Raw genomic sequence first — 21,650 nt, 5'->3', positions numbered from 1 at the left:
ATATAATATGTCTCTACTTCAAACAAACAACATCCGCATGGAAAGGCTCTTAATACACAACGTTTGCGAGTACGGTTAGGATGAGGTTTGTTTAGACTGAAAGATTCATCCGTGTAGATGTAGTGAACAGCTGAGGAATACGAAACAGAACATATATATAACGTGTGAGGACGCGAGTGTGGTCTCCGGTACCAGCTCACGATATACATGAACATTATAATATTACTGTCATGTGTGATCGCCTCTATTCCTCCGGACGAGGGAAGGTTCCTCATCTCGTTCCGGCTCGTCTGTTCCGGGCCGGTGCGAGCGAGAGCCCTTCATCAGCAAACCCGCCGCCCTGCCGCGCCCTCGTCTATATTATAATAATGATACCTTCGTATTAACATGATAACGTTCGATGTAGGCGAGCCGTCCGTCCGCCGCCGTGTCCGGTGAGTGAGTGAGTGTGGCGTGTCACAGTGAGCCGAGCGGGCCGATCTCTCTCCTCCTCGTTCAATACAATAAGTTGGTAAACAGTATTCCGATGTATTATCCAATCCAGCCGAGTCTAGGAAGTGTTCGCGCAGACATCAAAGACGAGAGCCGGCAAATGGATTGTAATGCACCAGAAGTGCACCTTACTGAATTATCTACCTATTATACACTTGCTTTGAGCATAACTCTTTTATCTTTCTAAATGACACCACCGTGTAAGGACGCCGGCACACGTGACGGCCGGAACGCCGCGTTTCTTACACTCGCACAAGTGAGCGTTTCAGGTACTTTACAATTTAGAACTCGAAAAATTAAAATTCAACTTAGTGAAGCAAACTATTTGTTAGATGAGATCCGCGGGGACCGACACTTAATATTTTTAAAACCTGCATTACTTTTAAAAAGCAAAATAAAACTGAAATCTATAATAATAGAAACATCGAACTTAAACGATCTATAAAACAGCCTTTCATATAACATTTCCCCGCCGTTCTCCCTGTGTTATGTTGTAACGTTCAGCCCGCCGGATAGAAACCGAGCGTTTTTTTCGAAGCAGCAACAAAGTGGCGCCGGCATCACCATTACTCTGAGTGATATTGTAAGTGCACTAGGAATTGTTGCACAGAATTATTCACTAAAAGGATGTGAGTTTGAAAGCCATTTTAATGACAGGCTTCTTTGACATCCATCGAGGAGGCAATCCGCCCGCCGCCGCACCCGGGAACACTCTGATCACAGTCTCCGATACATCGAATTAATTTAACGCGAGCTACGACGTAGACCCACTACGACGTAGATTCGCTACGAACAAGGAACTGCAGAGATACGACATGTTCAGTATATATCTTGACGGAAACTAACATACATTAAGTAATTAAATAAAAGTATAAATATATTTAGTAAGTTTATTATTAGATTTTGATCGTAGCACATTATAAAGTTAGAGAGTCTATAGAAACTAAACCTCCTGCGGCGACTTCAGTGACTCGACCCTTGACCCTCGGGGACCTCATGCAAATCAACCGTATCTATCGACCCAGCGCGAGAGGTCACCCGCTACACACATACATACAACATCTGTTAACAATTAAAATAATAACAACCTTATTGTTGTATATGATGTAGGTATATATTAATTTCACTGTTTGTTGTTGTGTGTCGTGTTCTCCTCAGCCGTCCCGCAACCCCTGGTTCTGGTGAGTTGTGCCAGCAGCTCGTAAACTGATCGTAAAACAACGCGACACACACGGCCGAAGCTTGGAGCCTGGAGTCATGACACTCGCTAATAAATTCATGGTCTGAATTAAATATTATGTGACTCACTGAACACGAGATCGCACCGCTAATAAAACGCGGAAGGTTTTATTAATGAAGGCTCGGAAAATATTAAAACGAAACTAATGGGGCGTCGTCGACTCGACAAAGATCTAGCTCCAAATACGTAGATTGATTGATCTGTTTCACTTATAAAATATTTATTGAAATGTTTCATTATCACCTGAGATGTGTTTCTGTGACAGCTTGTATTACTTTTGATAGAATTCTCCATTAGTGAACTAAACATGATGATGGACATATTTATGTTGTCATATGACTGACGCGTGCGGAGGTTCACATATCACAAACAAAGAAATTTGATAAAATACACACACACACACACACATACACACACACACGCGCGCGCGCGCGCGTCTCCTCATTGCTTGTTGTTTATAAATATAGCTTTTTTATTTTTCATTATCAAAATAAGTGATTTAAGTAAAGTTTTTCTCGGACACTGCATGTTAGGAACTGGAATTACTCTATTATATATAACACATCATGAGTAACTTCGTAGCTCTCAGAATATGAACGGACTCTGCGCCATACTAGTACTCTCATTAAGAACTGTATGGTGTATATTTTAACATTGTCAGGTTTATATATATATATATATAAGTATTTTAACTAATGAGTTAATATACCTGATTCTCTAACCCGATATCTCAGAACTGTTTGAGGCAGTCTCCATACATCTACAACCGACACAATACAACCAAATCATAGCGAGTTCCGGGTCGTTGTTAACGAGACAGAGAAGGTTCACCCTTTGGAAGAAATAAGAAAAGCCACTATCTTTATATGAAATCAACAACACAATGTAAAAACTCGAGAAAGGGATAGATAAGGGCCTGGCTGGAAACGAACAACAAACTAGCGAGTGTCGTCTTAGTAATGATATAAACACTATACAAGAATAACGTATTAACATAAATAGCAAGCCTTTTAAATTATTTTTATTATATTACTTGAATTACTCAGAGTCTAGAAAGTTGAAACCTTTAAACATATATGTATGAAAAACAATTAATTTAGTAACTTTAAAAATGAGCAAGTAAGGAAAAAGAGAGACGCTAGTCGGAGTTAGTTACAGACCTTACGAAAATTAATGTTTTATATAAAAATATGCAAACTATTTTTAAAACAATATATTTGTCGAAGTTTGTCATGATCCTTTTCACGTCGGTTCGTCATTTATTTCGTGCCAATTACCTATCTCAATCCTTAATTTACTGTGAGATAGTAAAGAGTGAAAAAATTGATCAATAGACGAGTTTAGAAACTAAATTACAAACAAAGAGAAAGTTCGTATGAGAAAAGAATACGGTAGAAGGCAACAAAAACATTACCCAGAAATATTAAAATCGAGAACCCAAAAAATTGACACTCGGTTGATATGGCAATACCTTGAAGACTATGGGACTATAATAATTTATTTTAATATGAAAAATCTTTGAAATTCAAAGCGTTCTTTTAAAAAAACGTGTGTGAACGTTACCGAATCAGTACAAAATAAATGATTTCAATGTCTTAAAATAAGTTTTAAACGAGTATTTAACGAATAATAAGGTCTGGTTGAGATCCACAGAAGCACTTCTGTCGTGACATCCCATGACATGATGATGATGACGATTTTTGAACATGATGACGTTATTGTATGGTAGCATTCAATGCATAACATATATACATAACATTCAAAGGGGAGTCTTCTAAAATGTCAAAGTCATACAAACTTTAGTTAATTACATGTCAAAAATATACACGACTATGTATGTTGATAAATATTTATATTAAGAACATAAAATTAAGCCAATATGTATAAAATAGCATCTGATTAAAATAGCATCTAACTTTATTGACAATTCAACAAACAATTTATATATGCATGTGACCGCAACTAAACATTAAAACGGCTGCTGAGAAAAAAATACACAAATATATAAACATGTCGAAATAAGCGGGACGAGACAATGAGATGGAGCGACGTCTATTGTCCATCGAGTTTAATGACGATAGAATAGACAATGAACTTGAATATTATAAACATCATATCAATTAAAGGGGACCGTCGCCCTCCAGAGTAGATTGAAGGCTTTTCATATAAAGATTTTAACAAACTCAAGGACGGCACCTTAGAATGCGACGATGGTTTAATATAATAACTTGAATTACACAAGCACCGGACGCGTCTGACATCGTTGTTTCACAGTAAAGTGCACACCTAATATATCAATAATTGTTTGGCCCTGCTTGTTTTTGCTTCGCTATTGCTTTGTTACTGTACAGTTTGATATCTCCTTCATGATGGACGGTCACATAAATGAATTTCTCGTATACAAGCTATACGGAGTCCTCTGTGTGCAGGCATGCACCGCAAGTCGCTGGAGGCGGCCCAACACCTCAAGGAGTCAGGGTCGGAGCGCGAGGGGTCCGAGGCGGAGGCCGACCGCGCGCCCTCCGCCTCCCCGCACCCACATGATCATCACGAGACCCAGGTATCTATCTACCCGCTACCTCCATGGACTGCAGCATCATTTATGTAGAGGGGACTATAACGTGTAAACCGTCCTCAGGCCCAGAGTTCTCCGGGCAGCAGCACGACCGCGTCGTCGTCTGCGAAGGGCCGCGCGTCCCCAGAGCCTCCCCTCTACGACGATCCTGAAGCCTTCCGCAACAACAGCATCGCCTGTCTCCGGGCCAAGGCACAGGAACACCAGGCCAGGCTACTGTCCAACAACTTGTTACTCCAGGTAATTGTTTTGTTTACAAGCTAATTAACTTGGATCTCTTCCGTTATTACATATATTTGACTATACATGTGGAAAAAAGAAGTGATCGAGTCGTATAATAATAATGAATGTTTGTTGTAGTGCTATATTAGACGGTATCTGTATTCTGGGTTCGATCCCCATCTGGATACTTCTATTATATAAATTTATCTGTCTCGTTAGAAAACCTAAGACATCCCAAGTTGTTAACACAGACTTTATCAGCCCCATACATCGATGTAGATATTAAAATCCCGATTTATTGCTATTGCTATTATCTTGTTATAAGTGTTATTATATATAAGAACCACTACGAAGAAAACTAACGAAAGTCCGACGTTTAATTTCCAGGACTATTTCCACTTGCAGGTGCGCGGTCTCCAGCGAGCGGGCAGCGCGGGCGCGCCGGTCGACGACGACGGCCCCAACGACATCGACGTCGGCACCGAGCCTCCGCCCCTCGACGCACGCCTCTACTGACTTGTGACACCTGTCAAATGTCAACTGTCAGCTGTCATGTATGTAGTGCCTACTACCGGAACTATCACTCGAGTGTAATTATGTACATTGTACAAGTATCCGACGATCCCCAGTTTTTCGTGCAATACCCTTAGTTAAGTATTTATCCGTTTAGCTGTTGTGTTAGAATTGTATAAAGTTCGCCCGGCTATAGTTGTGACTATCCTCTATGAAACTTATAGATATGTCGTAAGTGATTAAGACTTTAAATCGAATAGATTCTTTAAAAATAATCGGTACTAAATAACTCTTAAGTATATTGTAAATGTTGGATGCCTAAGAAAATTATTGTGTCTTATCGGTTCATGTTCGAAGAGCGAATCAAAATTCGTTTTTCTCTGTAAACTTTAATGAGCGACTCTGTTGTACAATATATTTTTATTATAAATTGTATAAATTAATTGTATAGCATTGACGCTAAATATTCTTAAGATAAATAAAATTATACTTACATTACTGGCTGAAATATATTATATGGAATGTAAATTTAGTTATGTAATATAAAATAAGTACATACTTAATATATTGAAACCCAAGTTTAATAATAATAATGAAAACTGGCTCTAAAGACAACTCTCTCTATTGTTAAAAAAAAAATACAATCAGTAGAAATCAGCTCGGACGCCGCAACATGAACTAAGTTGTCTTGAATTTCGATATTATATATGTTGTAAATAATTCTTTCAAATAACAATTAATTAAGTAATGAATTGTCAACGACTTTGTGAAATAGTGATATAAGTAGAATGTGTGTATTAAATAAATTTTATAACGAAACGAATCAACGAAGATTATCAGGCCTCGCTGGACTCCATACTGGATTGTTTGTCTGTGAACGGTGTCGTCTGTAAATGTTAAGTTTAAGGCACTAATATTGTTTTGAACATTCCGAAATAATACGAAAAACTTAAATTTATTATATTACGAGGGAAATTTTAATGATTGAAATTACTTCACTTAAACCTTCAACTAAACTTTAAACTGAACGACTTATTTTGTAAAAAACATACAAATTCGTCACCAGCTATATGTTTATAGAAGCAAATTATTGTTAAATTAAATTCGCCATATACCGCATCCGATTGAGTTTAAAGTTGTATGGGCAAATAAAAAAACTTATTTTGTATATTATTACCGTTGTCTAAGACCAATACTTACACATGTACTTAACATTATCTATAGTATTGTAATATATTTATTGAGACCGACATTTTGTAATGTCAACTGTCATCGTAATACGTTACATTATTTCGATGAATAAAGAAATGTGTAAAACTAAACTAGACTTTCCTTTAACCTTTTAAAATATTCTAAAGATAAAAAGTGGTCAGAAATAATACAAACAGTAAAATGTAACCAGCATTTAAATAACAATTGCATAATTACAAAAAAAGTACACATGTATATAAGCGAATATAATAGCAGGTAAGTCACTCTGTGCTTACAACTATCTTAGAAGATACAAGAATAACATAACACGTAACATTTAATATAAGATCATAATAGAAATCAAGTTTTGATTGTAATCCGTAGGCTCAGTAAGAAGTCGATGACTGAACAGATTCCACACAAAAATGTTAGCTGTTGACTAATAATAGTATAATAGTAAATTATAATAACAGGAAAAAACTTTGGAAATATGGCTCACTTAGTCTGTAAGAAAAACCTTACAGAGATCATTTAAATGAATAACATAACACCCATTTAACATCAAACAAAAACAGCTAAAACTTTGTGCAGCATTTTTCATATTTTATCAATATTAAGGTGTGACGTCATCACATCGATTGGTAACTTTAAAAACATGTAAAAACATCAAAAAGCATATAGATTGTGGCACTCTGTTTGTTTTATGTCATAATAATAGCTAACATCTAACTAATATTATAATGTAACATTCATTCTTAGAACACATCTCAGTAGATGTGAGTTATTTCATATCAAAAGCAATAAGAAGCCATAAGCACTCCTCAACTTACACCAGGTGAGGTACATCCTAACATACAAAAAGCGCACCTAGTATATATATATATTAAATTTTATTATGTTTTCATACCCTCATAGCTCTCCTGTAATTGAGAACCGTTTGCTCAGATCTGTGTATAATAAAATATATATCTGTTTCATATAAAATCGTAATTATTAAAATATAAAAATTATTCTTTGATACGGAGGGACTTTAAATCTTAATTATGTTTCAGGTACAGATAAGACACTCTTCACAGATAAACTATAAAACATTATTTAACAAAGAAGTAACATGTTGAAGACTAACATATATTTTTTTATCATTTACGTTAAAAATATTAAGTATTATCATAGTTTCATTAACATTTCCGTTTTCACGACAGCTGTTGTATTTTCTTATCATAAATGTAGCTGTATATTAATGACATCCCTGTTTTTACACCAAAACCAGGAGGATCATGGAAACTAGTATTGTATGTACGTCTGTTCTGGTCCACACAGTCATTGTTTGTTATCAATATTTCCTCGATCCAACCAACACATACAATAATTTACACAGATGTGTGGCGCTACATGAATATTATTCTTAAATAACTATTTGAGAATATCAAAATACATTTATGACCGAGGTCGGTACAACACATTCACATTCATATATTAATATACATAATATGTTGGAGACAATTGGTTTTCTTGAATTTGTATTTTAAGAGCACTTTTCAAATGTAAATCACGTTTACACCTATTTATAGCGAAAATTCCTGAAATATTTGAATATTTCAAATATTCATGATTTGAATCATTACTCTGGTTTGATTAATAGGACCTATCTATAATGAAACCTTCTTAATACTTCTGCTTCATCATTTAACAGCCACCGACAGTCCGGTCATCTTAAGACAAATCAGTTTTTAATGACTTAATATTTGGTCTTATAACTAATACTATATTAAAATGGCCTTCACTAGAATAAAATATTCAAAATAGCTTTGTAGACTTAATAACATTGACAATTAAGACTTCAGTGACATGAACATTGATAAACGGCTAACTCTCCCGGTTATCAATGGATAGCAAAAATTTATATCAAAATATATACACATATAGATAGATACATTACTACAGTGATATTACTCTCTCCAGTAGGTCCATAGACTGTGACAGAAATATTTATGTTAATGAAGCACTAACTGGCTTATAATATCCCGTTTGACAGGAGTTAGTTTAGCCAACTGGACCGGAGATGTTGAACTAAATCATAAGTTAACAGAGAATCATTTGTGTACATAACGTATAAATGCATAACATTTGTCTGCTTATAATATAATAGAACCGTGTCTTAGTGGTAATCGGCAGTGCCGCACGAGACGGGGTCTTCGAAGCTGCGCAACAACAGGGAGTAGCTGTGGACGCACAGGATGCAGTACATCAGCACACCTGGCAGAAACAACACCAGATCAATGTATAAATGACACACACCAGCAAAACTGTCTGCGACGACTGTTGTAGAGAAGATCATAACTTTCATCACGCGAACTCCTTGGAGTTTTCTCCACACAGTGTTCAAAAATATAACTCACCCATCGTGTTAGGTGCGCGGGCCGCCATATTGGTTTGAAGGGCAAACCTTTTTTAGGTATATTTTTTTTTTTACAAAAATGATGAGAAATAAAGTTGTTTCAAGTTTATATCGCACAGTCAATATTTACAGAGTCTGCTCATTGTTATAAATGATTTAATATATACATATAACCAAATTAAATAATTCAACAAGCATACCCTGCCCGACTCCTTAAAAGTTGCAGAAAATACTTTTCAGGATAGATCTGGCAGATATTGGAACGTGGATTACGCCTATTGGGGACGTGCCACGTAAAAAATACGAGCCTCAAGCTTATACTCTCTCTCTCTCTTTCTCTTTTAGTTTCTGGAGTTTTCTTACGTATTTCGCCAATGTCATTTGTGTATATTATACTAAACTATGTAAAGAGAGATTTGTGAATGAACAAGGTCGCGACTAGAGACTGAGAAATTTTACGCTGCTGTTAATATTTAAAAAAAATATTTAACTAGAGACTGTCACAAATTGCCATTGACAAATAATGACGACTTAAAATGACGTCACAAAAATCGTTCGGAAATTTGTTTTAAGTAAGTACTTTATGAATATATATTCCTTTGTATCTTATAGATTTATATTATGAAAAAATATAATGTGGACTCACAAAAGAAAATGGTTCCCTCGACGAAGGTGAGGAAGATGTGCGAGCCGGAGGACGTGAAGCCGAGGGTCATGGAGTACAGAACATAAGACAAGGACAGCAGCAGCAGGAACAGCATGGACCACACCCACACACGGACACCCGTCACCTGGCGCTGGACATAGGAGGAACACGCAGTTGAGAGGTCACACCAGGCCGGCCAGTAGAGACGGATCTCTCATGTAGAATGAACATGTGACTATATCTAACTAGTTATATTTAGCATACTAACTTTGAGTCGGCCTCGTCTGTCTGTTTATTTCATTAACAACTGTCTTCAGACACTGAGATCACAATTATTCATTCATTGTTACTTTATATAATATAAATTGTGAGGCGTTCGCAATCAACATCATAGAGACCTAGTTAGGCTTTCGTTATAAAGAGTTTCCTTACATTGACACATTGAATAGGAAATTATCAATTACCAACTTAATGGGAGTGAGGAAAAGGACGAGAGAGAATGTTTAGGATAGTTTGTCTTTAAGAACTGACTTATCTCAAACTCTTTCACACATACTTTATGAACAGAGCAGATCAGAATGACAGCGAGCGTCACGTGGAGGACGGTGAACACAGCGAGCGACACGGCGATGTAGTAAACCTTGGAGTAGAGGCCGTCCACCGCGTCCTCTACCGTACCCATCATCAGACCGGCCTCCCTCGCGGTCACCGAGTACAGCACCATCAGACCCAAGGAAACCAGCTGCAGTATCATATCACACCGTCAGAGGAACACAAACTGACTTATAAAGACTTTATATGAAATAAGATGGGAAAATAATATTATTACTTTAAATTTAACAAACAATTTAAAAACTAAATAATTAGTCACAATAAGTTTAAAAAATGCAATATATATGTGATCTTCACATAATTCAGGCCACCCGTAGGTGAAGAGTGCTGCTGATACCTCAGAGACCCCGCCTTTTACAACTTTATTATCTCTGACTACCCTCTAATACAATAGACCCTACCTGTCCAAATCCAATTTAATTAAATTCATAAGAAAAGATATTAAGAACATACCAAATGAAGATATCCTATAATTTTGGAGCCGGCCTCCAAACCCAGGCACCAGCAGCATGATGTTATGTGGATCATATTGTGAGACTGTCGCTATCTGTCCGACACTGGAATGAGACAATACTATAAAGGTTGACTCGTTGTTACAGAAAGATAATATCATAAAAATATTTTGCACAACAATAGTGAGAGATGTCTTTTGTAGAGTTTGTTAAATATCTAGTTGTCAATGGAAACTATAATACAGCTGTATATGAACAAGTGCTTGAACATTATTTGGTCCCGAGATAGTTGTAACATTTTATTCAACATTAGTAATCATATATTTCCTGTTCTATTTATTTATGAAATTTAAGCATTTGATTAACATAAATAATTTAGAATATTGCTTAATGTGTTAAATGTCACATTTTTCAAAAATTACCAAAAAAAAAATTGTTTTCCTCTATTTCTTTAATCATATTTACTCACACACACACACGCACGCACATACACACACACACACACACAGTTATGAGACAAATTAAACCTCCGTATGGTATATGCTAAGACCATTATTGATTGTTACATGATGTATTAATATATATTATTCACTTATAAGTCATTAACAAACTCATACTAATTTCACTTTGGAATCTTTATGCAATAGATAATGTGAAAGGAGATTGTAGAAAAAAATGGTTAAAAAAGGTTAGGACCTGGCAGTGTGAAACTGACAGACCATACATGAGAAAAATATCAATATTCAAAAGTAAATTATAATAATTTGGCCATAAAACACTAAAATAATATTACATAGAAAATATATATGAAAAGAAGCATTAAACTTAAACACCAAGGAATATTTACTGGTATCATAAGAACTTCAAACAAACATATACTAAGGACTCTTCTGATTGTTGACAAAAACACATTCAACCGAGTCCAAGTACAACAACTACACCAGCATCAAATATAATCAACACAGAGATGAGCTACAACGGAGAGAATACTCATTGTAAGTTGATACAACTGAGGTCTGCACCGAACACTGGCAGAAATACTCCTAACGCATTTACTAACAAAAAACAATATGACTACTAACCACCAACAATCAGCTACATATAGAGCCAACAGCTTTACGGATAATGACAGAAAATTAAAATAAATACATAATTAAAGGAGGTGATTTTCACAACTATATGAGAAGAATAAAAATAAGCTCATATATATTTATGTGTTATATAATATTTAAAGCTTGTGTGTGAGGAAAATCTTAATGTCTCTTAACAAACATCGTACATGTGTTATCAGATATCAAGGTCATAATCATTCAATGTTTGAACTGAGATAATAAAACATTCCAGTTACAGAACTATTCTTAGAATAACAGTAACTCTCATAATGTTAGAGATTTAAACAAACTCATATATAAATAATGTTATATATATCAGAATTTCAGAATAAGAAAATTATATGACTAAATCTATATATTGATATGAGTAAATTGTTGAATGGTTTTTTTAGTGGGAGGTTCAGATTGGTTCTCCTTTTAATAGCATTCATTAACTGAGCAGATAAATAATAATATAAAGAGTTCAAAATTTCTAAATATGTATTGGAAGAATGTAAAAATTACCAGTAATATTTTTTAATTATGTGCGTAATGATAACTTATATTCAATTATTCATGTCAAATTTTACGAACAAAATATATGGCATTGAATTGTTTTTCCCCAGAATTTTTTTATTAATGACACTTTAATTGCTCCTATCTACTTAGGTTATTAAATACATTATAATGGGTTCTTCCTCAAAATATGTAAAACGATATTTACCTTTACAAGGGTAACATACACTGTAATATTATTAAAACCGACGTACCTTTAAATCTGCTAGCACTTGTTTAGTTAATTATTGTTTGTATATTTAATTTTTTTGTATATTATTGTGTTAAATAATCAAAACTAACAGCAAAACGACAATACTGCGTTACTACCGCCTTTAGATAACAATAAGTTTACATTGATCGGTGATCTACTAATTTGACGAATGGATCAATGTTGCCATTCGCTATGATATGCTATTCCTTAGGGCTTACAAAATAATGCTACGTGACTATTTACTGAAATAATATAAGTAAAGAATAAAAATTTGCTATATATTATTATTCCATCTTTTGCATGTTGCATTACAGATGGATCAGAGTAGTAATAAAGTCAAAGAAAGTCCCAGTTCTATCATTAGTTGGCCGTATTATCTGTATATTCTAATACATTGGTACAAGTTTTCCTATTTAAGTTTTTTTTAAAAACTGTTGGGATCAGAGTGCGCTTCATAGCCAACTAGAGGTTTCAAAAAAAATAGACAACTTACTTAAGATATATTGTAATAATAATATAACTAAAACTAGTAACTCCGACGCAAAACTATATAATTAACTTGACTTGTTCCATCACATCCCTTGTGTTGTATTAAAATTCTTCTGGTTCACACGATAATCAAACCGTTCCTGGAGTCGGTTGCGTCACTCGTTAATATTTATTATATATATACAACTTTAGGTATTTATCTGGCGAAATTCATCAAATTTTTAATACAAAATGTTTTGAGAACTTTACATCAGTTTTTAACAGGTGTCTATCATCCATATTAGGGTATTTTGCATTCCATTCTCTGACGCGTGAAATGCGTCGTTGTAGTCAACCAGATTTTTTTTTAATTCTTAACAAACTTTAGTTATCTTAGCACTTTCATATGAAAGAAGTAATAAGGCAGGCGCTGCTACTAACTTGACACCAACAAATGGCAGCCCAAAAATGTGCCACGGGCTTCCTCTACAGCTGCCTCTCCTCTCCTCTAAAGCGAATTGTCACCTCACTTGTCACGTAAATATAGTAAACAAGTATCTAATTTGTAACTAAGAAAAAAATTAGAACGTGAGAAAAGAAAAGAAGAAATAATTATTGATTTAGATTTTTGCTTTCACATTCGTTATTTTCTCTTTAAATAAATATCATATACATATTATGATGAAAAGTAAGCTTCGTTGGGTAAGACGATGAAAGCGACGAATATATTTTCCTAACTTACTTAATAACTCAGAATAATATCTCGATTAAATTTCAAAAATATGTGTATTTTCATTCTTATTACTTAATTTACCCACAATTTCATAAAAACTTGAAGCTGACAACACTGTATGATAAATATTTTAATAGGAGACAGGAATAGCATTTTAAAATGGATTATTTATATATCAAAGAGTCCAATGAGATCTGGCTTTATAGAAATATGATTTGTTAAAAGATTACTGAAGAAACGAAATTTGTTTGGTTTGGTTTAAAGCTATTATGTCATAGGCTTACTTGGCCATTAAATTGTTAAAATTTAATAATAAATATACACCGAATAATACCGCAGCGATTAGAGGTAATTAGTGGCAATAAGGCCCCAGCTATTATGCGAAGTGTATGGAACACAAGTGTGAAATACTTGAAACTATGGAAATAATTTGAATTTATTACTTAGAAAAATTAATAGAAAAAAGGTTACAGGTCCAGAGAACTTTAGGGACTTTTGAATAAAAACAAAACACACCTTTATCACATTACTCTTATTATCAGCACCACACCTTATTTTTAACATAAGTACAAATATACCTTTACAATTATTGACTCAAAACTGTTCAATACGTTATTTTTCTTCACTTTTACCGATTGTTTATATCCATTTATCGTAATAATTATCTCACATGGCCACATCCCTAATCTCCACCGGCTGGTACCTCCTGGCCGATCTCTGGAACCGGCTCTCGTCGTCTTCATACATTATCTGTTTGTGTCTGCTATGAACCACGATGATACAGTACACTGATATACCTGAACAATGGAAAGGTTTGAATATAAGGTTTATAAATAACATACGTTTAATCTGTATATGAGGGTAACACAAGTATTTGTTCAATAAAAGTTCGTAACTGTCCGTCTAAATTATCAGAAGAAAGTTTTTAAATATACACCAACAACATTTGTCAACCGTGTGTTCATGATGATGTAAATGTTATCTTCAGGTTACTACTGGCGTCTGGCGTGTTATCAATGTATATCTTACAAGCTCTAGTGAGATGAACGATAATGATGATGATTTCTATCTCCAGCATCTCCCCGGTGTCCTGGAGGATAAGACTGATCCCGGTGAGACACAGCACGAAGAACACCGCCGTTAGGATGCCGGTCACAATAGTCCAGGGTAACGTCAAGAATGGAAGCTTCTGGAAATTAATATGACGTCACTGTATCAGTTTTAATAAATAAATAATAAGTTTTAATAAGTTTTTTTGAAGTAAGATTTAGTTTATCATTAAAAAAAAACTTATAATTTTCTATAATAGAAACGAAACCTCTTAGCAGTCAATGGATTCACCGTGCGGGTGCCGGTTCCATCGCATTTCAGGAAGAGGAGCTTCAACAGTGCTTAGGACTTGCGACCCAGTTGTAGGTTTAAGGGGCGCTTATCTAACGCGCGTCAAACGCTCACCTCCACTGTCCAAGCACCTCTCTCTACCTAACCAAATGTGAAAGGAACCTACTAGGGCTGCCGTCGAAGTACTTTCCAAGGGTGAATTGATATTAGTTCTGGACAGGCCGAAGGCTTTTAGTAGGTTGTAGAGAGATTTAGCCGTAATACCTTTCGCTCCCACGTTTACCGCGTACAAATCCACGACGAACCTGTTTCGAGTGAGTTGCTTCAGCATATTTTTAATTCCGATACTATTTATATACAATTCCTAAGCTACATATCTATTATCCTTCAATATTTTTGGTTTAACCGTCCTATAGATAATGATTAAAATGAGACCTTTTAATTAATTCTATAGGGTGCGGTTCACAGCCGCCAGAGGTTCCAAGAAAACTACCAAACTTACTTATATGTATATTAAATTAAGAATTACTTATTAAAACTAGTAACCTATACCTAAGACTACATGATTGGACTGATGTTAGGATAGCAATCCCATTCCATTACTTGTGTGGTATCAGGAAACTTCTGGTTCACACGGCTTGGTGTTCGTTCCGCGGAGCCAGCAACGTCACTCGTAATATGATATTTTATCCATACAACGACGTTGTCCCGGCGATGTTCATTTATTTTTTAATATATTGTGCGTACGTTACAAATTAACAATTTTTAAACTAAAAATGTAATGACTCATTTTAAGTTTTATGAAATAAAAAGTACCTTATAGGCAGCGACGATGAGCAGCAAAGAACAGAAGAGTGTGACGCCGCTGACGGCCGCTGCGGTCACGTAGAAGATGTACTTGTGTGAGGAGACCACGCCGACAGTACCGAGAGGAGCCAGCCTCACCAGCAGCACGTACACCGCCAGCTCCACCAGGGACCAAATCTGGATACAGGAAAACAGCTATACGTACGTATGAAACAGAGTACTGGGTGAGAGAGATACTGGGTGCTGGGTGAAATAAAAATAGTTTTAAAATATTTCATGGGCAATCTTACTTCTTTCATACATAATCGTATTTTACAAAGAACCGACTCAAATCAACTTTGCAGATCCGAATTTTTGAAGTTAAAAAAAACTTCCCTTTGAGTTTTGTAGTGTCTGTGATTAAGGGTTTTCGCTCGTATATTAATTGGCAACACACGTGCAACGATTACACAGGATGTGCAAGAAAAGCGTGCTATGTGCATTGTGCATATCACACTACATACAAATCGTTTCCCGTGTCTTACTTAATAACCTGCGTTAGTACTACAATTTATGACTTATGACTGAAAAAACTGAATATTATCCGTATGTAGTGGTGGTCAGCATACTAACGTGAAAAATTATAAACACATATTCCACATATAAGAAACGAAACACAAGATGTGTTAGGGATTGGTTCAATGCAAGAAGCCGCCGCTATCGTCAGATAAACAAACAATAATGAAGGTTATGACGTCATGCGCTGACGAGTAACATCTGCTTCACGGTTGAAGTTCGTCTCTTATATCGAGAATCAGATGTTTTAGCTCACGACGAATGATAGATTAGCAAGAAATTTATTCTTCCGTATCGACGGGATTCCCCGTTCATTTCTGTCACATTATATAGTTGAAATGTCACACCTTCCTAAACTGAAGATCTTGAATAGCACGCTACTTCCTAATAATATTAGTTTATAATAACACGTCGAGAACTATAAGACGTTTTAGAACTCACCGCATATAAATAGCCTATGATCAGTGTACCAGTGTGCAAATTGGCACAGCAACAACACTTCTTAACCATAGGCACCCCCATGGCGAGACGAATGTATTATACACACATTTATAGTAAATACATTGATTATATTTTATACATAAATAATAATATGATATTTAAAGTGTCACATCGCGTCTTGTGTGAGTTGTGGCCGCGTTATCACTGATTTTATTGTCAATGATTTTGCCGCGATAACATTTAAGGCGTACCGACTACCAAAACAATTGTTTCAATGTTATCAAACGAGCTATCATTAAAGTAAAATATCTCCTTATATTATTAGCTCCTGAAATAAAAATCTACAAACTTTATTCCTTTATATGAACAATTAAAAGAAATGAATGGTTCTATGACATGTTCAATGAAGGTTTTTGATTTTTACAATAGTTTAAATTTACGTATTTTATACGCCTTGTTTTAAACCTCCTTTATTCGTACCTCCTGCAGGAAAAGCAATACTCAGTGACACATACATGTGATCACTTCAATATTTCCATAAGGCGCTACCAATTGTCATTTTGATTTAACCATATTTTGATAATTTCTTTGAATATAATGATACAAACAGAGGCCTCGTGACTATTTTCTAATGTTTAACAGATTACGAATAAACAAAACAGATTATTTACACAACAATGCTGATAAATCATTAGATATTTTATGTATTTTTAATTCTATTTTTATTTTCTACAATTTTATTTATCTAAAATAAAAAAGATGAGAAAACGACTTTCTAACATCGAAGGACCAGACCCACGGCGGGTCACCATTTTTTTATTTGAAATGTTTGTCGCATCGCAACGAAGCGATACTCTTACTCCTTTATAAGATAACATTGGACCAGCCTGCCCGTGTCTCCAACTAAGAAGTCAGAATACTTAGGTACACTTTTCATTGACTATCAATCTTATTAAAAGTTCAACAAGATTTCAATAAGAATGCCTTTTATAATAATAGTAACAGAGAACGTGTGTTTCTAGATCTCACAGATCGATTGAAACTCAGCTGTTACAGCTGTTTGACAACGGTCCTCTGAGTGTGAGGAGACTTCGAGCTTGAGCTTGTAAGAGGGTATAAGTGCAATTAGTTTTAGCCTCCTCCACTTCAGCCATTAGTGACTTTTATTGAGGTATTTGGAGTTACACACACATATCAGGACTTATGGTGGGAGTGCAAGAGCTCACATCCCAACTCACATTTTCCTTCACAGCCATCTTTATGAAGGCCTTTCCTCGTCCCCTTCTATCCTTTGCATTTGTTGAAAATTTAACCTTTCTGTCCTCTATATTTGGTAGTAGTAACTCTGTCGTATATATTTTAATTCAATGTAATGAATTTTCCTAGAATGGCAACTATGCCACGTCTTTATCTGTAATAGTAAATATATTATCTTTTACAATATAGATACTACAATCTATCATCTAAGAATACTTCAACCATTTATAAAAAATGTATTCCACATGTGTTTATTCTACTTTAAATAATGTCTTGATATCAATCGCTGCCCAACATTAGAATGACTCACCAAAGTTACGATACGGATACTGTGATAGTTAATCTTTATTTTGTTACGCTAACACAACTCCAGAACACGTTAAACTAAAAAACTTGTAAACTGTTTTTACAAGTGATTGACGTGTTTTTATTTTCTTAAATGGTCCACTCGACCTTAGACTGTTTGTTTGATGTCACAAACATTAAACGGGCGAGTGTCAGGATGTTTATTCAGCGGTATTCCCCGTAAATCTGTAATGATGTTTCAAATCAGAAACCAGTTTTGATAGTTCTATGTCCTGGCTGATAGTGCTATCAAGAACAATTAATAACAAGCCATTATATTATCTACGTATCGATAAATTATCACTAGAAGCAAGATATGGAATTCCTACGTACTACTGAGTACTAAAAACCAAACCCGGTGAGGGAGGCGATTATACTACATACTATGTTGAAACATGTTTGCAATACCAGTGAGATATTGAGATGTGCATTCCTTTAGAAAACTGTTGTTTCTGTGTCAGTCTGGATGTGGGAGCGAAAATCATCTCGATCGTTAACCTGGTGAGTCGTCGAATGGTTCTTGTACTTTAAACTTAATACTATTGTAACTTAGTCAGACCGAACTAAACTTTACTTAGATCTGATTTTTCTTCATAAAACAACAGTTGCTTAACGTTAATTGAAATAACTTAAACCACGACAACTTATGAAAATATCAGAATAGTATTTAATTTTAGTTTTCATTAAACAAGTTTAGGTTTAAATTTTTAGGTAAGGTGAAAGGAGATGTTATTTATGTAATTGAAAAAAATAAGTTTAACAACTATCCATTAAATATTTAGTATATTTTAAGTCGCAATCTCAGAGGTTTCTATTTACAACGCATTCACAACACACGTATTTCGATGAACAAATTCTCTAAAATAGTTTTGGTTGGATGTTTTAAATATAGCCTTCATCTGTGCAAAGACGTGCACAGTATATTCTGCCAGTGAGACAATTTATTACAACTTAATTCTATTGATTTAAATATATTTACATATAAATTTACTACAGGGACTGAACGCCACTAAGATATTTTTAAATGAGCACCACATTTTATATATTTTATAATGTAATGGCAATAATAAAGTAGCCTACAAATACGACAGACAAATTATACGAAAGAGGTGATAGAGAAAGTTTAGAACAAGAAAAAGTAGTCATATTCTTTAGATATAGGAAAATCCATGAAACGTGAAGCAGTGAATGATATTATGAAAAATTATAGCTGAGTATACTTACTAAAAGTCTACACCGACACACTACATACAAAGCGTTTCCCGTTCGTCATTCAATAAACTGAGGTAATGATATTTATGGTTTTCACGTGTACTAAGCGTTTTTTACTTTCCTATAACTACACAGTCCGTTTCGGTTCCTCTACAGAACGTTTCTGTGCTTCACATTAGGTCGATAGAAAATAACAAAAAACGCGAAGGATCCGAAGAGCTAAGTTTCATTTATGAATTATGAATGAAAAACTGCTAACGCTAAGTATGCAGTGTTACCATGTATACTATGGTAAGCGTACAGGTCAAAGTAAAAAATATAGGAATTGATTAAAAACTCTAACAATCGTCTGGACGTGTCAGTATCTTTAAAAAAACCGTACCTTTAGAAAGTGTTGTGTAAGGGGATTGTAAATAGCTGAGTAAATAACGAACGCCTTGTACAAGTTAGTGTATTGCGTAATGTTGCGGCAATCGTTTGTTATACGATGCACCGTCATCAGATCGATGTTCATGGTAGAAGGAATTTGTAATGACTTCTGCTTGTTCCAGAGTTCCGTCAATCCCTTCACTGACAACAGAATAATAACAACTTGCATTTAGTTGACGAACGGTTGATTTCAAACTGATTTTATTTATAACATACGAAGACATTGCTGGTGTTTGAGAGCAATGTAAACATCTTGTCAAATCATTTTTATAAAGTAGAATTAAAACAATTTTGTCAGCTATTTAGAGGCACCAATGATAATGACCACATATATCCTCTCCTTGTAAACGATTAAGAGTCAAATTCTTGATCAATATTATAATACATAGGTATCACGCAAACAGAGATCACTCTATACTTACTCGCTTTACACTACAGAGACAATTCCGTACCGTCATCTCTTCTAACTATTAGAACTCTAACTATTGCTACTGAGTTTAAGTTAGTTCTTTAACTGTATATGATATATACTGAGATCTAAAACTTTCACAAGTATTCATTTAAATGAAACAATTTTTTTCAGATTACTACGCGTATTTTATTATTTTTAAAAACTACATACTCCCGACGTGTCTGTTACTTTGTAGCAACCGTAATCACATCTCGTATGAGCGTGATCGTGAACGGTTGCTGCAAAGTACGTAATAAAGTATATGATATATATGTATGTGTCAGGCGGGCTCTACGATTGTCCTCATGCTGTACGGCACCGCCGCCATGCTGCCTCCGCCAGTCGAGGAGTCCAGGAAGATCGTGTACGCTGTTATAGCATCCGTTGCCATGTTCGAGTTACTCATAGGGTGTCTCCTGGTCTATGGAGTTTTTGGGGTGAGTGTTGATGTAATGATTTAAAAAAACTTGTTCTGGAATATCTCGGAAGTTTACTGCGAGACATTTTCAATAAAATTCATTTTTAGCCAACGTAAAACATCGTATCGTGAGGTAGAACGATTATTTCGGTGAAGGGTGTTGTTTATCGATCGCTACGTGATATGAATATCTCGTCATCACCTCTTAGCGGGTTTTCTTTATATTTGTATTTCTTTCATCATTTCCATCATCAGAAGAAGCCGTCTCTAATCCTCCCGTGGCTGGTCTCCTGCTACGTGTTGGTGCTGTCGCTGGTGTCCCTGTCCGTGCTGGGGACGCTCCTCATCGTACTCCAGTTCGTCCAGAATCAAGAAACCATCAAGGAAGTCAGCACCATGGTAGCTTTCTACTTCGCGGTGGCCGGTGATTATATATATCTACATAAGTAGTGGTTTAAAACATTCACAATAAGATGTAATACAATATAGATTATCATACACGGAGATTAAAACATAGTATTTTATATTTCTCCGCAGCTAAATGAAAATAACGGGAACACTTCCAATATATAATACAGTTTCATAATATAAACAAACATTTCCATGCTAATAACGTTTTAATTTTTCAGTTGTTCTGTATTGGTTCGGTTCAGTGACAAACAGCCGGAGACACCAGATACTCGAAGGATTCCACACGGGGTACTACACGACGCACGGCCTCTTGAAGGAGTACCGTTTGTAATTATCAATTATGAATTAGCTTTAATAGACAAGAAACTACAAAGAAATAAATGTGCAAAGACGGATGAGCGATGAATATAGTTAACCAATTTTTTTATTAAGTAGTCAATAAGTATATTCAGATGTAGTTCTGAATGTGGCAACACTAAATAATATATTTGACATAAACTAGTTTCATTGGCCGTGTGAAACAATTTAGAGTTGACAACAAAATGTTTTGTCAAAAGAAATAAATTATATACGAATAATGA

At 35.0% G+C, this 21,650-nt stretch overlaps 4 protein-coding genes across 12 annotated transcripts in view; 2 read left to right on the top strand and 2 right to left on the bottom strand.

Moving 5' to 3' along the window:
* The window catches only part of LOC116770693 (visual system homeobox 2-like), a 56,810-nt gene extending 50,746 nt beyond the window's left edge, over positions 1-6,064 (top strand). For 2 of the 3 annotated variants that reach the window (XM_061520881.1, XM_032662280.2), the window contains 3 exons: positions 4,162-4,292; positions 4,371-4,547; positions 4,917-6,064. In XM_061520881.1, the coding sequence (XP_061376865.1) occupies positions 4,162-4,292; positions 4,371-4,547; positions 4,917-5,045 (437 nt within the window). In that variant the 3' untranslated portion in view covers positions 5,046-6,064. The remainder of the gene's footprint in view (positions 1-4,161; positions 4,293-4,370; positions 4,548-4,916) is intronic. The other variant, XM_032662281.2, reaches the window with a different exon arrangement.
* A 366-nt stretch (positions 6,065-6,430) lies between these two features.
* Positions 6,431-12,371, bottom strand: LOC116770631 (uncharacterized). Of its 4 annotated transcripts, none has more exons than XM_032662182.2 (5): positions 12,157-12,371; positions 10,343-10,446; positions 9,834-10,019; positions 9,278-9,428; positions 6,431-8,489 (listed from the first exon to the last, which is right to left on the bottom strand). In XM_032662182.2, exons 2-5 carry the CDS (start codon positions 10,415-10,417, stop codon positions 8,392-8,394), a joined length of 510 nt encoding a protein of 169 aa, XP_032518073.2. In that variant the 5' UTR covers positions 10,418-10,446; positions 12,157-12,371; the 3' UTR covers positions 6,431-8,391. The 4 variants fall into 4 exon arrangements, with proteins under 4 accessions (XP_032518073.2, XP_032518072.2, XP_032518075.2 ...); XM_032662181.2 differs by having other exon boundaries at positions 12,203-12,370; XM_032662184.2 differs by lacking the exon at positions 12,157-12,371 and adding an exon at positions 11,424-11,539.
* Positions 12,372-13,915: 1,544 nt separating this feature from the next.
* Positions 13,916-16,762, bottom strand: LOC116770647 (uncharacterized). Its single transcript, XM_032662204.2, has 4 exons — positions 16,547-16,762; positions 15,560-15,727; positions 14,432-14,591; positions 13,916-14,199 (listed from the first exon to the last, which is right to left on the bottom strand). Exons 1-4 carry the CDS (start codon positions 16,625-16,627, stop codon positions 14,069-14,071), a joined length of 540 nt encoding a protein of 179 aa, XP_032518095.1. The 5' UTR covers positions 16,628-16,762; the 3' UTR covers positions 13,916-14,068.
* A 1,480-nt stretch (positions 16,763-18,242) lies between these two features.
* On the top strand, positions 18,243-21,650 carry LOC116770977 (uncharacterized). Of its 4 annotated transcripts, XM_061520984.1 has the most exons (5): positions 18,510-18,649; positions 19,912-19,972; positions 20,525-20,677; positions 20,914-21,082; positions 21,288-21,650. In XM_061520984.1, the coding sequence occupies exons 3-5, from the start codon at positions 20,546-20,548 to the stop codon at positions 21,398-21,400; spliced, it is 414 nt and encodes a 137-aa protein (XP_061376968.1). In that variant the 5' UTR covers positions 18,510-18,649; positions 19,912-19,972; positions 20,525-20,545; the 3' UTR covers positions 21,401-21,650. The 4 variants fall into 4 exon arrangements, with proteins under 4 accessions (XP_061376967.1, XP_032518524.1, XP_061376968.1 ...); XM_061520983.1 differs by lacking the exon at positions 19,912-19,972 and having other exon boundaries at positions 18,243-18,649; positions 20,917-21,082; XM_032662633.2 differs by lacking the exon at positions 19,912-19,972 and having other exon boundaries at positions 18,243-18,649.

Source organism: Danaus plexippus, chromosome 7 (genome assembly GCF_018135715.1).
Source record: "Danaus plexippus chromosome 7, MEX_DaPlex, whole genome shotgun sequence".
NCBI lineage: Eukaryota > Metazoa > Arthropoda > Insecta > Lepidoptera > Nymphalidae > Danaus > Danaus plexippus.
This window is presented reverse-complemented; position numbering and strand designations above follow the sequence as displayed.

What these genes read in the sequence shown, in the direction of transcription:
- LOC116770631 (XM_032662182.2), bottom strand. Translation starts at nt 10,417, where the DNA reads ATGATCCACATAACATCATGCTGCTGGTGCCTGGGTTTGGAGGCCGGC. An exon ending in TGATCTGCTCTGTTCATAAA is followed by an intron (nt 9,429 to 9,833) that starts GTATGTGTGAAA and finishes TCCTATGTCCAG; the next exon opens with CGCCAGGTGACGGGTGTCCG. An exon ending in CGAGGGAACCATTTTCTTTT is followed by an intron (nt 8,490 to 9,277) that starts GTGAGTCCACAT and finishes TGTTTCTGCCAG; the next exon opens with GTGTGCTGATGTACTGCATC.
- LOC116770647 (XM_032662204.2), bottom strand. Translation starts at nt 16,627, where the DNA reads ATGGGGGTGCCTATGGTTAAGAAGTGTTGTTGCTGTGCCAATTTGCAC. An exon ending in TCATCGTCGCTGCCTATAAG is followed by an intron (nt 14,592 to 15,559) that starts GTACTTTTTATT and finishes ATTAATTTCCAG; the next exon opens with AAGCTTCCATTCTTGACGTT. An exon ending in CGTTCATCTCACTAGAGCTT is followed by an intron (nt 14,200 to 14,431) that starts GTAAGATATACA and finishes TCCATTGTTCAG; the next exon opens with GTATATCAGTGTACTGTATC.
- LOC116770977 (XM_032662633.2), top strand. Translation starts at nt 18,572, where the DNA reads ATGTGCATTCCTTTAGAAAACTGTTGTTTCTGTGTCAGTCTGGATGTG. An exon ending in TCATCTCGATCGTTAACCTG is followed by an intron (nt 18,650 to 20,524) that starts GTGAGTCGTCGA and finishes TGTATGTGTCAG; the next exon opens with GCGGGCTCTACGATTGTCCT. An exon ending in TTTCTACTTCGCGGTGGCCG is followed by an intron (nt 21,083 to 21,287) that starts GTGATTATATAT and finishes TTAATTTTTCAG; the next exon opens with TTGTTCTGTATTGGTTCGGT.